The following is a 23,097-nucleotide window of genomic DNA, read 5'->3' as shown; positions in this document are numbered from 1 at the left end:
TACCCCATATAATCGCAATTTTTGTTCATAAACTGGTGTGGTTACAAAGTAATCTTACGATCTGCTTTACCGTCTTCGATTTTTCCCATACTTACATAACTTGAAGCTCAATGCGTGGCCATCGAGTTCCTGAAGCAGTACAACGCATTTCTGCAAGAAACTGGAAAAAATCGCTTTAGCAGATTACATTTTCGAGCGCTAAGTATAAAATATGTGGAGTTCACGGATGTAGACAGGAGTAGCTCAGTGTGTAGCTCTAGTAATCGCTCAAAATATCTGGTTCGAATCTCGCTAGTAATATCTTTCTACTTCAAGGTGAATTTTTGTAAACAAATGAAAATGCTAATTAACAAATATTGAATCGCAGTTTTAATAAAAATAGCATATTTGTATTTTTAATTATTAATCGCGCAAAGAAGATAGTGCGATATGTATCAAAATTTGATACAAAAACCCGAAACGCCAAATAGATAAAAATAAGTTTTTATTTTTAGTGATTGAGCAGTAGAACTAATCTATATGACTCTTTCAGTTAAGAACTAGGTATAGCGCATGTCTCCATTAAATTTTCTTTTATACGATCAGCAATAAAAATATAGTGATTTGTTAATTACATACAATTAATCAGTATTTGTCATTTAACATTTCCATTTAATGATAGAGAACTTAAAGTAAAAACACTTAACAGTGAAGAGATTCGAATCTTTGACTTGAGATTAGTATACTTCCACGCTACAGTCAGCTGTTGGTTCTTGTTGTTCAAATTTGGCCAACACAGGCCACGTGAAATAGATGATGTATAACATTATTTTCCTTATTTTAGGTTTCCCTTGAATTAGTCTTCTGTGTTTTTCTTTCTTCTGTCCGTTCATCTCCTCAACCTTTCAGTTTTTTACTGGGAAGCCTTGATTTTTTGTACCTTTTCCTTGAATTCATGTCATTTTCCTGTGTCTTTGTATGTTATTCCCAACTCCTCTATACTTTTTGTGACTTCCATAAACCATGAAATTTGGATTTCAAATTTTTGTGAAAGAAGTTGAATATTTTTTGTCGGCGTCTTCTCATTGTGTCTGTTAATATTCTTAGTTTTCCATACTCCGACTTGTTCCGTTTGTTTCCAGATCCCTTTTTATACTTCGGAGCAGCGACTATGTCAACGACAGCAAAATATTTTATGGTTATGGCCCTCGGAAATCTCGGAAGAAATTTTATTTTATAATTTCTTTAATTTAGTATTATGTCGTATTGCATTAAGAAATTGGTGCCTTCTAATAAAGAAAATCGAAGACTGCCAGTGTGACATCCCATACAAAATACACGAACGAACATGATCGCTAAGTCCGTCAGGTCACGCACCGTGATCTTAGGCAGGTCCCATAGGCTCGTGGCGGGAACTGGTAAGAACGCTGCGCGTTCGCGCGTGCGCACAGCCAAGTGTTTTTTAAACCGCACGACTGCCGCCCAAGAAGCCTTGCTTGAGCCGCGGGTAGGGGGGAAACGTCGCGAGTGTGTGTGTCGGCAGCGGGGAGCTCACAGCAGTGCAGTGCGAAATCCTGCCGCGTCCAGTCATCTGTTATCTGTGCCAGCGCCGTTAGTGACGTCAGAGTGCTGCAGGGCAGTCGCCTGTGCCAATCATTCGTCGTGTTGCCTCGAAGCTCTAGAGACTGCTGTGCAACTATTTTATTTGCTGTGTTCGAGCGTTAAGTTGTGATGTACGCAGTCGCAGAATACTTTGCGGATACTCGGTGGCCACTGGTTTGAAATTCTAACGTTGCACTTGTCCTGTAGAGCACTGTTGCTACAGGCGCCAGTTTCTCAGCGCGTGGGTAATAAGCAGCTAGCGATCGACGAAGGCGTCAGTCGTTATCATCTGGCAAAACGCCCAGACGAGATATCGGCGCAGCTTTTTCCTTCTTTTGTCACAACCTTGACACCGGGGTTTTCGCTGAGCGAGAGCCGAAAAATTACACAGTTGGCTAGATAACCGTATGAAGCTTCTACTTCTGTAGGGCTCTTCAGCAGAAACCTTATTTCACAGCTGCTACTTTCAGCTTAACTCATTACACTCTGTTAGTACTCTGTAGCAAAATCAAACCACTGCAGGAAACTTCATCATAAACAGTTGGGTGGCGTCATTCCGTCCTTCAGACAACTACCGTAGATCTGCAGGATACTCTAGCCCTGGTTTTTTATATCCATCATGTTCTGAACTACAGTAAAACCCTCTGTTCGCCCATTGGTGCCACCTTAAACAGTGCATTTCATTGCATGACTTACTAGTAGAGATCGAAGGTGAATATAAGTATCATTTCATCTCTTACAACTGTCTCTGTTTACTGCCTTGTGATTCACAAGTGTTATTAATCAGTGCTTTGTTCTGCTGTTGTACGATACCAATACCGACGCATTGCCTCAGTTGTAGAGAAACATTTAAGTAAGTAACGCCTTCAGCGAGAGCACTCCAGTCTACTGACAGGCAGAGGTGTAGGTTTTTGTACTAGACGTGTAATCCCGTTATGTCTTGCAGTGTGGTGCTGTGCGTGGGCGGAACACATTTCCATTCGAGCTTCCAGTAGCAGTGCGGATGTGACAGTGTGCTAAAGTTATGCAGACAAATCTCGTTCCATTCAGAAGTCTGCGTGTAAGGGGTACGGGAGCTACAGTGTGTGCTGAAACCGCGAGCGGTCGCCAGAGAGGAGATAAAGGCGCTGTTACGCAGCTGGAGAATCAGTGACGGACTTCCCATCGCCCGATAAAAAGAGCAGTTCCCGAGGAAACGCGCCACTCGAGTTGAGAGTGTGCGTCCCATTGAATGGCGATATCGCTGATGACGTCGCTTCTGCAGTGGTAACCTCTCCGGTCGTCAGTGCTCGCGGCAGCGATAATGTTCTGTACGGGCTGGCAAACTCGAAGGCGGGATTGAATCATCGGTGGTACACACTAAAACTAGTGGACTGGTTTGAAAGTTCTGTATTGTGAGCGCCAGTTGAGAATGAGTGCTTAAGAAGATAGACGGCTGGGTGCACTCGCAGTGGACTATCGCTGTAAACACAGCTTGGTGATATTGGCGTCTCGTAGTCACACTACCTTTGTCCTGTTGGGTTCTCGCGACTGTGTGAAATTAAGCAATTGAAGGAAGTGATGTGTCTTCAATGATGAGCACGATTTTGCGCATTTCACGATATTGACGTGCAGATCACGTTAGAATTTGTGTGGCGTCTGAGTGCATCTGTGTATTAGACGTGTGTAGAGTTATGATAAAGTGCCAAAGTTATATCTGGTCTCGCCTCATTGAGACCGTCTTGTTCACATTGTGTTGAGTGCTGATCACGACGCCAATCACATCTCGACAAGCCTTGTGGATTGTACTGTAGTCTCATCTGGTGGACCTGCGTCTTCAGAGACATGCTGTGGTCGCATTGAGGACCTCACCCACTTATGATAAAGTGCCAGATGGTTCCCATCTGTACCAGCATCGTCGACGTTACCTTGCTCGGAGCTACACTCATCTCCTCGCGCCTGTCGTGGTCACTATTGGGACCCCTTTCGCTCGAGTACCAGTAGCTACGTCGATCGCACCTGCGACAGCCTTGTAGACACTGCTGTTGGCGCATCTGGAATCGCCTCGTCTCGTGGAACCTGTCGTTGTGGCATCGGGAGAATCCTCTCTCCCCCGGTGATAAAGTGGAAGTTGTTATCCATCTGGACCAGCTTCGCCGACCCTACCCTGCTGGATTGCGCACTCCCCTTGTGCTGGAGAGTCGGCGGCAGCAGAGAGCTATGGCGCCCAACCTGGAGGAGCGTTCGCTGGTGCTGCCCCGCGGCCAGCGCTCGGGAGGGGCGGCCGCCTGGCACCAGATGGCGGACACGGCGGTGGTGCGGTCTCGGCGCGAGCACCTCGCCGTCAAGGAGGCGCTGACCGCCTCCCAAGGCATCGCCCCCGGCCCAGACCTGCCGCCCGCCGCCGCCCCCGCGCCTGCCGCCGGCAACCTGCGCACCTTTCTCAGGAAGCTCCGACAGGCCATACGTGAGTTCCCACACCGAGCTCAGTGCTCTGGTGAAGTTATATGGACGCCCGTCTAGTGTAGAGCTGGTTATGACGACCAGAAGAACCTGATATTCCTGGGGATCCATGCTGAACAATAATCAGTTGGATTTTTATTATTCCTCACATAGCTCGTCCAATTCCCAATCGGATGCTAAAGGAACAGTACCATCATTTCGTATGTTCCTCGTTCATTGGAATAATATACCGCGCTCTGTGTCTGTCTCTTGTGCTGTTTATCTCCAGATAAAGCCACAGTTCTCCTTGATATCGATGCGCGTCAGTATAACATGGTTGTACATCGAATGGTATACATACCGCAAAAATGAACTTTAATCTTGAGAGGTTCTAGAGAAAAGTACACGTAGCATATTTGAAACGTACTATGAATGCACGAGATGCCCTCATTGGATGCACCAGGTGTCCTCATTGGAAGATGGTACGTAAACACACACTACAACGTTCGCAATCTGACCTCATTAGCATGCAATTTGTGCTCGAACTTGTCTAGGTTCCTACTCAAGGCAGTCTCTTTGTGCATCTATACCGCGATCAGTGAAGTATGTACCCAGAAGAGGTTAGCATTTTTCTCACGTTGTTACGCATTTCATTCTTGTTAAGTAACAGTCTCTCTCTCTCTCTCTCTCTCTCTCTCTCTCTCTCTCTCTCTCTCTCTCGTGTCGAGTGCCTTTGTCCAACCTTCAGTTTAACCTTTTTAAGTCGCACGCCTAGGGCTCAGCGTTTCCGTCGAGGCTGGTCTTCCCACACATTAATCCCCACTCCTATTTCCTCAGCTTTCCTCTTTATTTTCCGTACATGACCAGAACCAAGCTATCCAGACACCACTAGGTTCCTCTGTTAATCAGGTGTTAATATGTATTCAGAGACCCACGTCATCCTCCCCAATGCTGCAGTTTTAAATTACTGAAAAAACTTCTCAGTGCTTCTGGGCGCTGAACCAGTGCTCCTCGGCTTGTCAGGAAAGTAGTAGTGAAATATAGTTGTGTGGTAAACTACACATACAAAGGTCCGCGGTTCAGTTATCATCCTGTCTTAGAACGTTTTGCCACGTACAGCTTACTGAACCTCTGGTAATGGTTTGTGTATGTCAACTTGCTCCGCAGTTCGGAGTCCACCTTAAACTGCCGGACCCCGTCGGTACCTTCCAGTTCACCGAGCGAGGTGGCGCAGTTGTTAACACGCTGAACTCGCATTCGGGAGGACGGCGTTCCAGATTTAGATTTTCCGTAAGTCGCTCTAGGCAAATGCTGGAATAGTTCTTTAAAAAGGTCATGGCCGATTTCCTTCCCCATCCTTGAAATAATGAGAGCTTGTGCTCCTTCTCTAATGACATCGATGTCGACGGGATGTTTACCCAATCTTCCTTCCTTTACGTGTCAGTTCAATGTCGGAGGAAGCTAAGGGTGTACCACCTCCAAAGGAAGCGTGGCTAGTAAAACACTGCGGTATTCAAACCACAATTTGTACGCTGACCATTAGTACGAAGATTTCTTCGTTGCATTATCAACAGTTAATCTCGTAACTATTTAAAATTCCTCTATCTCTTTAATACTGCTGGTGTAATCGTGAGTTATATTTTCACCAATATGCAGAATGCTGTTTAGGACTATAAACTTAACAATAACACCTTCTTAGAAGTGCTGCAGAACATACGATGCATTTATGTAATTCATGATAATGTAATAAAAGGACTTTTAAAACCCTTACGTTGCCCGTATTACGGCTGAACTAATGTCCTTGCATTTGTTCTCCATTCTTCCAGTTGTTTATCATCCATTGCCACACTCTGTATTAGTAACACTGTTGCATCACTTCCTTTAAAGTAAACAACAGACAGGAAACGCTCATAACCCGTGTATTCCTGGAGACGCTGAGGTGTTGGACAGACTGTGACTTCCTTAACTGTGGGAACGTGTACGCCAGACTGCTCATTGTCCACACCAAGGACCGAGAGCAAGATGAGGACAGTCGTAACACTCTGTGCTGGAATTCGGGAGGACACCGGTGCAAGTCCCCGTCCTGCCATCCAGATTCAGGTTTTCCATGGTATCCCTAAAACATCTAACTGAAATGCCAGGGTGGTTCCTTCGAAAGAGCACAGTCATTTACTTGTTTTCCCTTACCCAAGCGTAGCCTCAGCTGCGTATCTAATGTAGTAGTCGTCGGCAAGACGTTAAACCATGGTGTGCGTGTGCGTTCGTGTTTTTGTGTGATCAAGTCTCCATGTGAAAATGGAAATGAAGTCCCATGCTTCTTTACAGAGCGTAAGGAAACGATTTGGGAGACCCGCACCGCTTTACTAGGCAAGGTCCTAGTGGAGGTGGTTTGCCATTGCCTTCGTCCGACCGTAATGGGGATGAATGATGATGACACAACAACACCCACTCATCTCGAGGCAGGAAAATCCCGGACCCTGCCGGGAATCGAACCTTCGGGAAGCGAGAACGCTACCGCGAGACCACGAGCAGCGGACAAGTCTCCATGTAAGTGGGCTCAAATCGTACCCTTGGCCCGTGGGTGGGGAATGTTGTACATTCGTGATGCGGCACGGATGACATCTAAGGCGCGAATACGGTCGAAGTTGGATAGGCCCAACTGGATGTGCGCCTTGGCCTCAAAGATCACCTGACCTCAGTCCTCTGGATTTTTCTGTCTGGGCTCATCTCTCAAAAGAAATATTTTACGAGATGATCCGGGGGTTTTCGAAATAATTAGTACGAAATAATTAGTAACTTACCGCAGAGGAGACTGCAGTGTGGCATCCAAAGGAGAGGACGAAATGTGACCTCTGACAGGTGCAAGTGAACAGTTAATTGTAAATTCATGAAGCAGTGTTAAAAGCGCGTGTTCGGGTTAAACATTATTATAATAACTGTAATAACTTGGGAAATAATTCAGGTATTTGTTGACTGTTTGTTTCTATAATTCTGTAGCCCAAAATATTTTTTACGTATGCAGTACACCTCGATGTACGCGCCATTAGTGGCGTGACAGACATCTAACCTGTATCCCACGTCTCTTCAAGTGTTTTACTGGATTGCAGTCGTAACACTCAGCGATGAAGAAACAGGACAAGCTGATTTGCGAAACTGGGAGTTTGCTTTCGATGTCAGGCAACCACGCCAAGCATGCACTTCCACAGGCTACAGTCGATTGATCCGGACATTACGCCACTTGATTTTTTTCTGTGGCCTTTTTTATCATCACGAATCAAGTGTACCAGACAGTGAGCGAACTATCAGACTTTCCCCGCAGCGTTCCTGCAACTATCGCAATTGATCACGAAATTTACATCTCAAAAAATTTGTATAAATTAATATTTCATACTGAAGTCAGTGAAAACTTCTCGCAGACATAGGTCTTCATGTTTTCCTGGCGACGCGTTATCATCGTGGAAACTCGGGTTTTCTGACTGTAATTCTGCAGTGCAAATAAGACCTGGTTTACCGGCAGAAAATTCGATTTTCAACGATATCATCTCGCAAACGGTTCGTTCGTGGAGAAATGCGCAATGGAACGTTTTTGCTTGTGCTGCCGTATACTTTCACCCGTGAAAGTTTTATCTATTTATTACGTTACTGTTTTCAATCCCAAGACGGGTTTGATGCGGCTCGCATGCTGGTCTATCCTGTACAAGTCTCTTCATTTATAAATAACCACTGCGAGCTACTTCCATCTTAACATCCTCGCTTTGTCCATTCCTTTGTCTGCCTTTACAATTTTTTGCCCCCCCCCCCCCCCCCCACGCCTCAACAAACATGTGACGTAATACAAGGAGAAAACTGAAAACTTAAGTTCATTCATAGTGTACATTAAAACCGGGAAGAAGGTGATGTGCTGCCTGGATCTACATTACATGCTTTTATCTCCTTTGAAAATGGGCTAGTTAACAGATCTTCAACCTCAGTTTTCACTTTCCAGCACTCACTATTCGTAATATCCAAGTAGTGGTATGATCCCTGATTACAGCATGATTTTTGAGCAGTGTGTCAAAAAATTGAATAACACTAGTAATTTTTTCCGGTAGCCAAATATTTGTCATTTCGACAAAAGCGCCAAACCTTGAGCAGACTGTTTTCTTCTATCAGCGTGTTTCATTTAATATTTTGATTCTATGTACTTTCTTCTATAAAAAAACCGGTTATTATTAGCGGTTTTAACAGTCCAATTAAAACTGTACATATCCGAAAACAGGTTGTCCCAGTGATAACAATCATCCTTTGTCAGTTGGTAGAGGTCTGAAAACGACGATGTACCACTGTAAGAGACTTCGACTCCGCGAGAAACCATGCAGAACACAACACCTTTTGCTGTAGGGTCTACACGGCAGCTAACGCGCATACACAAAGCGGGATGCGCACACAATACCAAATGCTGCAAGCAAACAAAGAAAACATTTAGAGTTATCATAAATGTAGAAAACTGCTAATGAAATCTGTTTCGTATCAAATCATTACATTTTTATATTATATTTATTAGATATCTCTATATTTTAGGTATGTTTTGGGGGATATTTGACCGAAGTTAGATGTGGGCTTAATAGAAAAGTTTGCAGTACAAAGATGTTATTGCACTTGGTCGTTATCGGAAATATGCGGCGCCGTTACAGTAAACAACTGCAGCGGTGGCGTAGTCGCAGTCCAGTCAATGCTTTCAGGTCGGTTCTGCATATACCGTCAGCCACGGTTACTCGCTGTCCCACGACTCGTCGACCAAAGCGAACGCATTCCCACTCTCGACTGCAATTACATTGTCTTCTGTTAATACGTTTGTTCTACGCAGGCAAAAACTTCAGTATGGAATCAGTGACGGCTCGTAAACAAATATTCGCCGGCCGAAGTGGCCGAGCGGTTCTAGGCGCTGCAGTCTGGAACCGCGAGACGGCTACTGTCGCAGGTTCGAATCCTGCCTCGGGCATGGGTGTGTGTGATGTCCTTAGGTTAGTTAGGTTTAAGTAGTTCCAAGTTCTAGGGGACTAATGACCTCAGAAGTTGAGTCCCATAGTGCTCAGAGCCATTTGAACCAAACAAATATTCGCAGTCTTTCGCAAACGACACATGTTTTCTGGGACGTTTCAGCTTCTGTTGCTCCAAATTTTCACCCTTGTCAGATTTTCCTACTAACTGCCATACTTGCTGTTTTCTCTCAGGAGACCCTACGCCGAATTATTTCTGAAGGCCAGTGCCATCTCCTTATCTCAATATGCAGAGCAGAATGTTTGGAACTGCATGGCATCGGAGTTCACGGTTAATAGCAGACGTGTGCTTTTTTTTTCATTTCAGCTGGAATTGCTTAGTAGTATCACTTTCCACAGTTCCAAACCGTCGACTCTAACCTTGTCTGGCTGTTGCTGAGTAAAGAAACTGATTCACCCGCCCGCCCTGGGGGCTTGAACGTCGTAAATTTCGTAACTGTGTGTTTCCTGAGTCGTCGCGACTTTGCTGCGCTTTACGACTGTCGTGGTATTTTTAAAAGTTGCGTGACCACATACATCGGTCACCACGGTTCTGGGAGTCGGATTTCAGGAGGTCCTGTACCTTTCCAGTAATTCTACTGGTTCGACACGAATTTCCCGTCACACAGACGGACCATTTTGCAATCGTCCGTTAGACCCTCCAAACTGTATAGGGGACACCAAGTACAGAGTAGAACAATTAAAATTATTATTTTTCAAAGGAATGAAATTACTTTGATGTTTCAACGCTATTAGGGTACAGTAGGATTGTACGTTGCTCAGTCATAGGCGTTTTATACGAAGTGAAGGCTTTGAAATGCATTTTATAAAGTCGGTTAAAAGTGCGTGAGTGGGTGAACTGCCATGTGAGTCCGTGAGCTGCCATGGTATTTGCAGAGGAACATTAACATTCGCTCTTATTTTAAGAAAATCACGGAAAACCTGAATTCGTATTTTGAGAATTTGAATCCCGTTCGTCTCCATTGCGATTCCACAGCCTTAAGCACTGCTCCGTCTCGCTTGGTCAGAAAAACTACTCACATTTTTCAACTAATTTTATCTTCCAGTAGACAACAAATATCAGGAAATGTGAGCAAAGAATTTTGAGGTTGGAAACTACGCTGCTGAAAGTGTGTGACAAATGATGTTAATCATTTTATTATTCTAGTATTGTACATTTGTTTCTGGACTATGGTTGACTGCAACTGTGTAGATTTCTACATTAATATTCCGAAAATCACTGAAGTGTATGGCTTAGGGTACGTCCTACTGTACCAGTTTTTGGGGATTTTTCGCGTTTCATTCGCGCGTGGAGCACGGGAGGAATCACTTTTTAAATGCCTCTGTGCGTGATTATTCAGGGTTTATACGCTCCGGAACAACCGGGAAATTCGCGAGAAACCCGGGATGTTTTTAGAATTACAGGAATTTTTCATTTTAGTTTTTAGTTAAATTTTTGTAATTTTGAGAGGTAAGAATTGAACTCTAACAAAGAACTTTACTTTTGGCCGCTACGGCAGATTAATACTACAGCAACAAAACATAAACGAGAGAATAACTCCAAAATAAAACCTTAGTTGCAAAGAAAACACGCCATTTACAACAACAAACGTTGTACACGTAAGCATCTAATAACAGGAAAATGTGTGAAAGACTGTGCAAGACTTAGTAATAACAAACTGCTTTCGAAGTCTGTCTCGTTTCGATGAGCTTGACGCCAGAACTGATTAAATTTCTAACTTTCCGGGGAAGTAATGCAAATTTTCCTTTTATACAAGGTGAATTATGTATACGTTAAACTTCGCTCATTAGTCCTATTCGGTTTGGGTCTCAAGAGTGATTATGCAATCTCCTTTGTAGACACACTGCAGTTTCTCAGTATTGTACCAATAAACCCAAGTCTACCACGTGTTTTGCCCACTATGTAAGTATATGCCACTATGTAAGTATATGAAATGAAATGGAAACATCAGAAAGTGCTACACCCAGGTTTTTGTATGAGCTGGCCGATTACAGCTGTGACTCACTGACATTACAGTCACAGGATACCAGGTACTTTCGTTTTGTGAAGTGCAAAATTTTACATTTCCTTACACTTAAAACAAGTTGCCTGTATTTGCAATCAATGCTTTGAAAACTTATCAAGGTCTTGCCTGAATATTTGTGCAGCTTCTTTCAGGTAGTACTTTATTAGAGATAACTGCATCATAATCTCTGAGGTTGCTAGTAACATTGTCCGTAATGCCGTTAACACACAACATGTACAGCAAAGCATCCAATGTTTCCTGAGGCCCACTCAAAGTTACATCTATCGACGACTTTACGTACAAGTTGTTCCAGCGTCCTCTCTGCAAAAGAAAATGGGGGGGGGGGGGAGGAAGAAAATTAAATCTTAAAGTTTCGTCTACGAAGAGGTTGTTAGAGACTGAGTTAATCCCCGAATGGTGTATTGATGGGCAAGGAAACCGACTGTCCTTTTTAAATGAGCCATCCCAGTATGTCTCTAAGTGCTCGAGGAGAAAAACGGCAAATGTAAATCTCCATGGGCGCACGTGAATTTAACTGTCAATACCCTGAATGCGAGTCCAGTGTAGAATGGAGAGCTGTAGAGGTTGCCGTCTGGTATGGACTCTTAAATGTACGTGTGCATACATTTCCAATGCTCCGATAAAATGTAGAATGATGTGAAAACAGCCTACAGTACTTTGTCGTACTGGAGTACTAAAATCTTTCTGGGCCCCTGACTAATTTAAGTTCGCCGTCGGCTCCAGGATGGGGAAGCAATGAGATGTTTATTTATTTCCACACGCACAGAGCCACTAGGTTTGCTTTTTCTCAGATTCCAAGATGCTCTGCCCTTCGTGAGCGGGTTTTGAATGTTATTTCCACGTGAGGTCCCTTAGCACGCAGATAAATTGGTGACAGTCATGCGAGACGCTGCCTGGTAATGATGCATGTAGTGTGGCGGAGAACTGACAGTGGAGTTACTTCATCTTCTGCAGACAGTCTGAACGTCGTTCCGTCATTACGTAATACCTCCGCCGATTTATCTGCTCAGCATAGGACAGCAACGGCATTTAGCAAGTTGCGGCAATGTGCAATATTACGGGCCCATCACAACAGGCAGAAATCTGTAGTGCTGGTTCACGCTAAGTAGAAGACATTCACTGGCGTAGAGGTGGGAAGGCTTGCGTTGATTGCTCATCAAATGCTCTCATTCCTCGGCCACGTTTTACAGTATAGAGAAAACAGGTTACGGCCATTAGCTTAACACACATTATCACTCACAGTATCGCTGACGAAGAAATGACAAGAGATGGAAACATGAATTCGTGTCTTTGAGATAAAATTACCAGATAATGAGGCCGAAGAGCGAGGAAAGGTAAATGTTTCTGATAAGCAGATTACGGTCGGTGAAGTATGCCAGTAACAGGCAGTGATTAACAGTTAATATTTGACGCGACCAGTGTCTCTTCTCTGCGTGTCTGTCTAGATGTGCTCCTCCTCTGTGTGAACGTAATCACCCCTCCAGCTGTATGAACAAGGGCTTTTCCAACGGAGTATGTGGGAATGGCCTCATTTAGGAAATGGATTTGAAGGAGAGGAGTAGATTGTGTCACAAGTATATGTACCATTTAAATCACACACATTTCTAGTCCCGATCTGGAATGACGCCGGAGGACCTCTCTCTGCTTTCTCTCATCATACCTGCCCGAGATACGCGACGTAGTCAGTGGCTTGTATTGCCCATTTCGGGAAATAGAACTCGAGATTTGCCCAAAGATTCTCGTAAAAATGTGGGTATGTTTCTTACGATTTTTAAGTTCGCTGAGCGTTCTGTTAATTCTCCTATAACCTAGATTGGCGAGTGGAGATAATATCGGAACTGCTTTCAGAACTAGTAGGAACAGAAGGGGGCGGTAGGAGGGGGTGGGAAGGGATGGGGAGGGGAAATTGTGCATCGCGGGGAGAATTCCTGTTCAGAGAGCCTACATTCCGAGAAAAATCGGCCAACAATTTCCTCCCACACATATCTAGTGAAATGACTAAAACTATAAATAAGCCAGATTGGAGCTCATTGACAGTCGTTCTTCTCGTGCATCTTTCGAAAGTGGCACCGTTTATGTGGATTGCGGAATACAGATGATGTACCTTGACGACTGCTGTGATCAACCTATTAAAGGCCCCAAACATGTGAGCTTTACTAGGAAGTCACACCAGTTGTTTGTATGATCTTTCATTACATGATGCTTGCACTTCACAGCATCTTGCCAACAAATCTCTTCTATTCGCGTTCCTGCTGAAAACATGAAGTGTTTGTTTCGTGACATCGCCTTGTGCCATCAACCCTAAGTGTTTAAGCCACCCGAGAGGCCCTGTTAGTTTATCACTTACTTCGTAATATCACGATGTCAGGTTCTTCGATTTGATTAATAAGAACTTGAACTTACATCTAATGCATTTCGAAAGAGAGCCGCCATTCATTAAAACAAGTGCTAATACTGTGTAAATCGTTCGGGGATCCAGCGTTCGTATAGACAACATTGCCAGCAAACAACTTCAGTGCTACTGAGCCTATCTGTTAAGTCGTTCGCGTAGATGAGCATACAAAAGCCTCAAAGTGTGTTTAACCCTTATCATGTTAAGGTGCTGTGGTCGAATATCAATCTGGCAGTGGTCGTTACAAACTGCCTCTTGATTCCTTCGCAGTGAAGCTTAGTTTTATATCCCACTTTCAGCGTACCATAATGCGATCGGTGTATGTGGGCGGGTTTGCCTGTGCCAGATTCCCCTATGCGGGTCTTCTCACTCCTCATAAACGGAAAATCCACGCTGCCGTGTTAACCTACTTATCTTTCGAAAGGTACAATTGTCCACTGATTTTATTTTTACTGTGCACGTAGGCATAACCGAGCTGTATTTGCAGGTTGCCATCCACAGAGTGTACATAAAGTCCGGGAACACTTTCAATTATTTATTGCACAAGAACAAAACGATGTACAGATATCAAACATATGTCATTTTGAAGTGAAATCCTGAAAGTTAAGAGGTTTTTTTTTTCATGTATATCACCACAGCGTAGTTTGGTAATTTGCCGATAGTCGGCGCTTGTCGCAAATATGGCGAGTCCAAGTGCGGAGCAAGCTTTCTGTATGTTGGAGTTCGACAAAAACAAGTGTGCTGTAGCTGTCCAGGGCATATTTAAATACAGTAAGAAGCCACCAACAAGGAAGGCCATTTACCATTGGCACAAAAAATTCGTTACGACGGGTTGTTTGTGCCCGGCAAAGAGAAGCGGACGTCCGAGTGAGAGTGAAATGAATGTGGACGGTGTGCGAGACACATATACGAGTCAAAAGAAATCGGTGCGTCGTGCATCCCGTGAACTCGAAATCTCTCGAATGAGTGTGGAAAGTCCTGCGATAGACGCTGTCCATGAAACCATTCAAATTGGAGCTAGTGCAGAAGCTCAGTGACGACGTCAAAACAAGCGTTTTGACTTTTGTTCGCAGTTGCAACAATTGGCTGGGGATGGCATCGTTGATCGCTTAATTTTTACCGACGAAGGCACTTTCCACACCAATGGGAACGTGAACAGGCATAATTGTCGACTCTGGGGTACAAAGCATCCACAGGAATGCCTAGAAATTTGACGGTGAATCCCCAAAGATAAATGTTTTATGTGCCTTGTCACGTCGAAAACTGTACGGGCCATTCTTCTTCGCCGTGAGCACTGTCACCGGATATTCCTATTTCGACATTTTGCAGCAATGGCTGATACCTCAAATGCAATCGGACTCCCCCCTCCGTTCATCTTTCAGCAGGATGGGGCTACACCCGATTTTCATTGCGAAGTTCGTGGGTACCTGAACACGTAGATGCCGCATCGATGGATCGGCCGTGCTACAGGAGGGGACAGCTGTTTTACGAAATGGCCTCCCCGATCACCAGATGTCACTCCGTGTGACTTTTCTGTGGGAATACAATATCTGGTGTATGTACCACCTCTACCACGTCATGTAGCAGAGGGAGAGAATACGGGAAGTCACTGACGATACCGTGCTTGGATGGATATAGCAAGAATTCTATTACCGTATTGACGTCTGACGGATCACTCATAGTTCGCATCTCGAATGTGTGTAAGAGAAACTTCCAGAGTTTCTCTTCAAAGTGCAATATGTATGACATCTGTACAATGTTTAGTTCTTATGCAATAAATAATTGAAATTGTTCACGGACTTCATGTTCACCCTGTATATTGAGGGCGTTTCCCAAGTTCTTATTTTGTATCACTTCTTTGATTACGCGATCTCAGAGATACTCATGGCTGCTCCTGCGATGACCGGCCTTTGTCTTCCGATGAAATTATTGTATCCGTTAATGGGCCTATTGTGGTCGCTGAGTGGGCATCGGCGTTGAAAATGTTTGGCGGACGCCGGCGGTGAGTCATAGGTTTTGACGCCCGAAGCTGAAGGCGATGACTAAATGAGCGGCACTCCGCGTTCTCTCGCTCGCCGCGCCGTCACACTCACTTCAGGACGTGGCGAAACCTTCTGTAATTCTCGTAGTAACTAATGATAAAATGGTGATGTGGGGGTGGTGAGTGATTGTCTCCTCTACAGTGATAAGGCTACGATATACTTAATTGAGATGTCTATTTCCTATGTAGTCATTCTTAAATCTCTTTTGTTCCCTCTTTATTTTGTCAATAAGTGCTTTCCTCTTTACGACTTTTATTTTTGAGGGTGTAGGTGTGTGTGAAAACATGCAGTTTCAAAGCACCGTCGCTTCAAAGATATAAAAAATACGCGTACGTGTCAAGATTTATTGCAGTAAAGTTTCGAGAAAACATAGGTGGTCATTAAAGGTGCTACTGCATTTTTAATAAATAAAGAAATTAAGATTTAAGATGTTATACCCAAGTCAATAACTGCGAGTATCCTCCACTTACCTTGTCTAAAGAGAGATCAGTGTGGAAGATACAGGGGAAACCAGTTAAAAATAAAGTTCAGATTTACAGGGAGAATTTTGGATAAGTGTGGTTCATCTGTAAGAGAGATTTATTGAGAATTGCTAGAGTGTTTGGGATCGCACCAGGTCGGATTAAACGAAGAAATCGAAACAATTCAGAGGCTGGCTCCTCGAATTGCGAACCGGTAGGTTTGAACAACGCGCAAGTTTTACGGAGTTGCTTCTGCAACTCAAATGGCAATCTCTGGAGAGAATGCGACACTATTTTCGAGGAACACTATTGAGCAAAAGTAGAGCCGAAATTTGAAGCCGATTGCAGAATGATTCTACTGCCGCGAATTGGCCAATATACGTATCGCGTGAGGAACGCGAAGATAAAATTGGGGCTCATACGAAGGTGCATACACTTAAGTTTTTCCCTCGCTGTATTTGCAAGTGGAACAGGAAAGGAAATTATAGTAGTGGTACAGGCAACCCACCGACAGGCACGGTACGATGGCTTGCGGAGGTAACTATTTAGATGAAGATGTAGGGTTCCAAAACAACATCCTGTGCAGAAAACTTTTATTCGTTTTCCCAAATATATTTTAGACACCTGTGTTTTATCTCTAGTCGATATCACTTTATTTCTATAAAATATTATTCAGAACTTTTGGTTTCCCTGTTTATGCCTGTAAAATATAGCAAATACATTTTATGTTGTTTTTATTTTTTCCAAACTATTTCGAAGACCGACCAAGCGGTCTTGGCATGCTTAGAGTTTTGCTGTTACGTGTACACGGTGCCTGGATAAAACATTCTTTGTTACCGTGGTGCCCACGCCTAATTTCTGTGACAACGTAATTACGGAGTATATCGAATTAAGATGTTAGGGAACTTAATAAACAGGTACGGAGGTTTCACTTTAAACAAGCGTGGGGTCCGGCACTCAATTTATTAAAAACTCGCCGGCCGTAAAAAAAAACGCTGAGTCACCATCATAATACCAGGCTCTGTAGAACATCGAAGGGCGTAGTGGGCGTCGGAAATCTAACTCTGCGGCGTGACGCAAACAGTGGTTCAATCTGGTTGCAGTCCCGCTAGCGAGAACACACAACAGAAAAAAACGAAACATGGAAACAACAACTCGGCTAAACACTCGGGAGCACTATATTAGTCTGTTTCACCGAGACAACCTGACAAATTCTTACTCCGCGTCCCTTCGATCTTTTACTTGTGGTTACATGAGAGTTGTGCCCACGTGTCTGTTTAGTGCAGGTGGTGGTGGTGGTGGTGGTGGTGGTGGTGGTGGTGGTGGTGGTGGTGGTGGTGGTGGTGGTGGTGGTGACAGAAGGGAGAGGGGTGTAACCCAGTGGCGGCCGATAGTCTAACTCCATTCGAGACGCACCGACGGGACTGCCGAGCTTAACGTCCCCAACCAGCTGACGAATATTGAACATGGGCAGTGTTATATACACTGCGGACAGGTTTGGAATTTGATTCGAGACGTTGGCGCAGAGACTGCTGCTCAAAAACTTCACGCCCCCGCCTCTCGTCCCCTTGCCGGCCAAATACTGGCAGCGAGTGTCACCCATGCCGGGTCAGCTCAGAATTGAACGCCACCGGACATGCTATAGCATGTACAGTCCGCGGCTGCGGAGGCCGGTAGTAATTTTCAGGTTGGCCTGATCTAAAACTTTCATGGATTGACAACATGTCATCTGCAGAATAGTACGAAGAATGCTTCTTTGCTTGGAAACTCACACAGTGTGTTAGCCGTATATAAACCATCGGCGTTCTACCGCAACATCAAACGCAAGAAATTAATAGGGCATGATTGAAAATCAGTTTTTGTGCACCGCAACCAGTCACAGCGATTCGTACGGTTGAGATCTTCAGTTCGAAGAGTGGTTTGGTGCAGCCGTATAAGCTGCCTGCTCTGTCCTGTGCAAGTATCTTCATCTCTGCATCAATATTGCATTTTACGTGCATTTGAATGCGATTATGTCTTCAAGCCTGGATCTCCATCAACAGTATTTATGCGTCATACTTCCCTTCATTATCAAATTGACGATTCCTTGATGCCTCAGCGTGAATCCTATCGAGCAATCCCATCTTGAAGCCAAGTTGGCTAAAATTCCTTATCTCCACCGATGGATTCAGTAATTGTTTAATATAACTTACAAGTTTGTGACCATAGACGTGAAGTAAAAGAAATTTATTCTACATTTTCGGGTCACTGTTCCATTCGCGACCATGTCGCAGTTTGTGATACGTCTACCGGTCTAATGTTCGGCGCTTTCTTGTAGCACTTCATTTCAAAAGCTTCATTTGCGTACGAAGCAGCTCTCCATATAAATCTCCAGAAAGAACTTTCCAACACTAAGAGAGATTTGTCAAGATTGAATGTAGCAAGTACAGTCGCGGACATTTTCCTTAACAACGTGGAACGTAAGTTCTTCACTTCTAATTGGCGAAATACGACTAAGCAAGGAAACAATATTTAGAAAGAAAATAAAATACAAACTGCTTATACGGGTCCGATTTCGGACAAGATTAACGCATTAATCAGAGCTACAACTATACAGCTAGCTTACCTGACTATTAACAACCTCAAACTGAAATTGCGTTCGGGTGACACAAAACCACCAGTCTATACTATCCCTGGTATATACAAAATCACGTGTAACAGATGTAATAATTTCTACACAAGCCAGACCAGAAGAAAGTTCCTCACATGGTTTAAAGATCGTTGCAGCAAAACTGACAATGTACTGCGACAACAAATTACCACCTTAGTTCAGCAAATGTAGAACGAAGTCCAAATAAAATTTCCAACTACGTAGAATGCATGTCAGTCCGTCTAAACAGTGTATATTTCACTCGATAATGGCAGTTTAGTCGAAACCGATCCGAAGTGAAAAGGAAATAAATAAAAATATCACACAGCAGAGTCTCTCTCTTAGTGATTTATACTACGCCGCAGGCCCCGTGGAACATAAAAGGAATGTAGATTTGTCAGATTCTTCTGGGATTGCAATTCTGCATTTCAGATTACTTACTTCTGCCATCGGTATTTACATTGCTGTCCCAATTGCAAAACTCGTATACTGGTTTTAGTGTCTGTTCTTAATATATCACATTTTTTACTTTCGTTGACCATCTTACAACCTATTTTCAAAGCATCCATTCCGTCCCAAGTTCTTTGTCGTCTCTGACAATTATTACGTCTTCGACAAACTGCAAAGCTTCTATTTCTTCACCCGACCCCCATATTATCATCCCATATTTCTCCTTAGTTTCTGTCGCTGCTTGCTCAGGTCGCAGATTGCATAACATCAGTGAGAGGCTACAATGCTGTCTAAAACCATTCAACTACAGTTTTCTTTTTGTGTCTTCAGGCCTACAACGCTCACCAGCACATTTGGGAAGTAAATCTCCGTTAGCCTTCACGCTCCTTGAGAAGACTGCCCACGTCCTGTTTCTTGTGTGGAGTGGGCCACATTGTGTCCCTAGCAGCGCTAAAGAGCTGACAGTAGTGCGCGATCCTTCTGGGAGTCCGATATAACGCAGTTAACGCGCAATTTCCGTTGTCCGGCGCTGGCCGAGAAACATTGCGATAGCGTCGAGCGAGATTGCGCGCCCAGGTTCTGGACGGAGAGCGCGCTAAACGAGTTTAGTGTTTGGGAGCGGCCAGAGTGGCAGGGGGTGAGGGGGGGAGGAGAGACTAGAGTGGGGGAGGGGGGGGGAGACACGCGCGGCGCAGGGCCTAACTCAGTTTGGCGCGTTTATTGCGCCGGCAAATGGCATAATCCGTTCACGTTGCCCCGAGGCATGGGGACGCCGGGACACGGCTGCAGTGATGCGCAAAATGGGGACTATTTCTGCCGTTGTGACGCGCGCGCCAGCTGCCGGCAGATTGCGTTACTGGAGGCATCGAGAGGTGACACAAATGGTCATTTGTAACCAGCAGCTCATGTACACGAAAGCTCGCCAGACAGTCACCTCCCTTAACCCTTGGATGCCAGAGTGGTTGGACGAAACAAAAACGCATGAATGGGGGGGGGGGGTCTGCAGGTCCCCACATTCAAACAAATTCTAAATGTTGTTATTTAAGGAGATGACACACAATAATAAAGCATTTATTATTATGATGAGACTTTTATTTTAATATAATATAAGCTAAAATATTATAAACCACGCTACAATTTTCCTGGCTGGAATAACTTACTGTTTTATTGATCCACCCCAAAAGACTGGCCTCTTAAAAAATAACAGAAGTAGCTTCGAAAGAAACAGCATACAAGAAAATAGAACCAGTAATGAGCACGATAAAGAAGAAACGTATGTCCTTCATCACCAGAAAACTGAATTAGCTAGGGAATAATAGAAAAATGTGGAGTAGTAAGAGCAACATAAATAGATCAGAGAAATTAAGGAAAATGAAAGAGAACTCCAAATTACAGGAGGTGACCTAAAAAAAAAAAAACGGAGAAAACCAGAATACAGCAAGACACACAAACCAGACTACAAACGAAGATCAATAAAAGGGGTGCAGGAAGACTGGTTTCAGACGAGTGAAGAAAGAAAATATCTGAAAGCAGGGCAAAACATCCTTCATATAACAACAAATTATAGTAATCCTTGTATAACCACTGTACTATTGAATTATCTTATTAAATTATTATTGAACTCTATTGTATTATTCTATAACAACAACTCAGCCTGTCTTAATTGACTAGAGCAGTTGAATCAAGGCCATAAAAATTCACAAATTTCGATCTGTTATTTGCATATAGCATTTGTGCATGTGCAGAGTGATTGCCCACTTCATCGATGTAATCTATGTGGGCACATGAAGCAACTTTTTGTGGTGTGCAATCTTCGTCTGTTAGCGAGTAATTCCACAACGTGCGGTGGCTTCTGGAACTTTATTTTGGAGCCATGGGTTGCTCATTGTCCCCTACCTATGAAAAAAATTCAGTTTTTATCAGATCTGCCGTGGGATGATGTCAAAACGGGCACAAGATATTTATTGCTTATATATATATATATATATATATATATAATGACAAAATACCACCTTCATGACTGTCTTTTCAAGTGCGTGTACGGTGCCTTCCTGTGAAGAGAATCAACTTTTAATTTATATTAATTATAGAATAAAATTTTCTCTCGCTTGTTTTTACGTTTTTCATCTAAGTGGTGCAAAGAACTTAAGTGTCCCTTTTGGCCACACTACGTATTGGCACATAGTCTTTCACACAGAAATTGTGATTATAAAACATCTCTGGACGTGGAACCCTTCATTTCAAGTGGATATTCGTTGTTGGTTTCTTACTAGACCAGGTGGCATTTTCATGATATTTTGTACTCCTGTGTATTGCTTATTATTCCACTGAGTTCCGCTATGACCAATAAGGAAATCAGCAATTCTGTAGTGTTAATTCTTCGCTACTTGCTTCATTTGGGATGTTAGAAGACGTTGGTCCGTTATCTTGGCAACTGCTAGTGTCTCAATCTCTACTATATTCATATTCAGAGTGAGATTCATCTTAATCTTCAACTCATTCAGATAATTCAAAATTTGTCATTGTTGATGACGATCTTTTGTCTATTACAGGTAACATGGTATCATACATACGTACTGTTTATGAAGCAAAACATGTTCATCTGAAAGTCTTTTGGTATTGAGAAACACACTATCAATTGAGTATCCACTTTAGCTTTTGCAATATTTCTGTCCTCTCAGCAGAGTTAATTGTGCCAGATCGATAACTTACCAATAATTTACCTACTTTAACGCGCTATTCACTTAAAACGTAAACAAATTGGTGGAAAGGTGTCCGGTTCGCTAACGGATCTAAAAGACCCGTGATCCATTACACGTGTTGTACTACAGGAGTGATCAAATAAAGTAGTTTGACTCGCAACAAATAATTTATTTCCAAAGAAATTCAGTTGCATTTCCTAGCACAACATAAGAAATAACTAACTAAACAAATTTTAAGACATTGTAATGAGAAAATAAAACATTGAAACGTTACCCCTGTTAAGCGTCCATGGCTTGAAAGACCCTCACTGTAGATTGTTAGAACTGTAGTACGCGGTCATCTTGAGCCTCTACAAATGACTGTCGTAGCAGTGAAGTGTGTAATTGCCAGTGGGTTGTATGGATTGAGCGCAGTAATACGATCCGATCAGAAGAGTGGAAGAATAGCAGAAGTGAGCTACCGAGTTTCGACCTGCCCATGACTATACTGTGTGTGAACCCTGATGATGCTGCTCCCTTTTGTAGCACAACAGTTTGCTCGAAGAAAAGTCTGGAAAGTGGAACATATCACACCAATACACAAGAGAGAAGAAAATGAAAGTAATCTTGTGAATTGCAGACCCCACATAACCATCGCCGATTTGCTTTAGGATTTTGGAACATATACGGTACGTGTAATTGAAGTACGTTTATTGACACACGACCAGCACGGATTTAGTAATATCGTCCTTGTGAAACACAACTAGCTCTTCAATCACACGAAGTACTGAGTGCCATCGACGGGGGATCTCAACTTGATTCCAGATTTTCAGAAAGCTTTTGACGCACTTCCTTCTAATAAAATTGTGTACTTATGTGAAGTATCGTCTCAGTTGTGCGACTGGATTCATGATTTGCTGCCAGAAAAGTCACAGTTGGTAGTAACTGACGGAAAATTATCGAGTGACACTGAAGTGATTGCTAGAGTTCCTCAAGGAAGCGTTAAAGGCACTCTGCTGTTCCTAATGTACATAAATGATTTATGAGCCAATAAGAGCTGCCCTCTTAAATTGTTTGCAGATGATGATAAGATTCTGTAAATTTTCTCGCATCCCCAGTGGATAGCCCGTCAAAAACTGAACACAGATCAAGCATGAAAACAAGATGGACTAAACTATGAAATAGAAATAGTGAACGGCACAAGCTCAAGATGGGCAACGTCGAGTGACGACGACGTCGTGGCGGTGTAATCACGGTGTTGTACTACAAAGCCGGAGGTCCGTGTTCGAACCTATTTCGTGCCTTTTTCTTTTTTCCACAAATTTATCAACTATCAGCCCGGTCATTGAGGTGTCTGTTGTCTTTTAGTCTTGG

The 23,097-nt window shown here is 43.5% G+C and overlaps 1 protein-coding gene across 5 annotated transcripts in view; it reads left to right on the top strand.

The window, feature by feature from the left end:
* LOC126292194 (glycogen synthase kinase-3 beta) overlaps nt 1–23,097 on the top strand; it is a 301,006-nt gene that overhangs the window by 146,481 nt on the left and 131,428 nt on the right. Inside the window, exon 1 of one of the 5 annotated variants that reach the window (XM_049986038.1) lies at nt 232–4,027. The exons of the other annotated variants lie outside the window; for them this stretch is intronic. Coding sequence (XP_049841995.1) covers nt 3,781–4,027 — 247 coding nt within the window. The 5' untranslated portion in view covers nt 232–3,780. Of the gene's footprint in view, nt 1–231; nt 4,028–23,097 lie in introns of those variants that run through there. 5 annotated transcript variants of the gene reach the window in all.

The sequence above is a fragment of the Schistocerca gregaria genome, chromosome 9 (assembly GCF_023897955.1).
Source record: "Schistocerca gregaria isolate iqSchGreg1 chromosome 9, iqSchGreg1.2, whole genome shotgun sequence".
Classification (NCBI taxonomy): Eukaryota; Metazoa; Arthropoda; class Insecta; order Orthoptera; family Acrididae; genus Schistocerca; species Schistocerca gregaria.
Note: the sequence above shows the minus strand (reverse complement) of the source record. Positions and strands in the feature narration are given on the sequence as shown.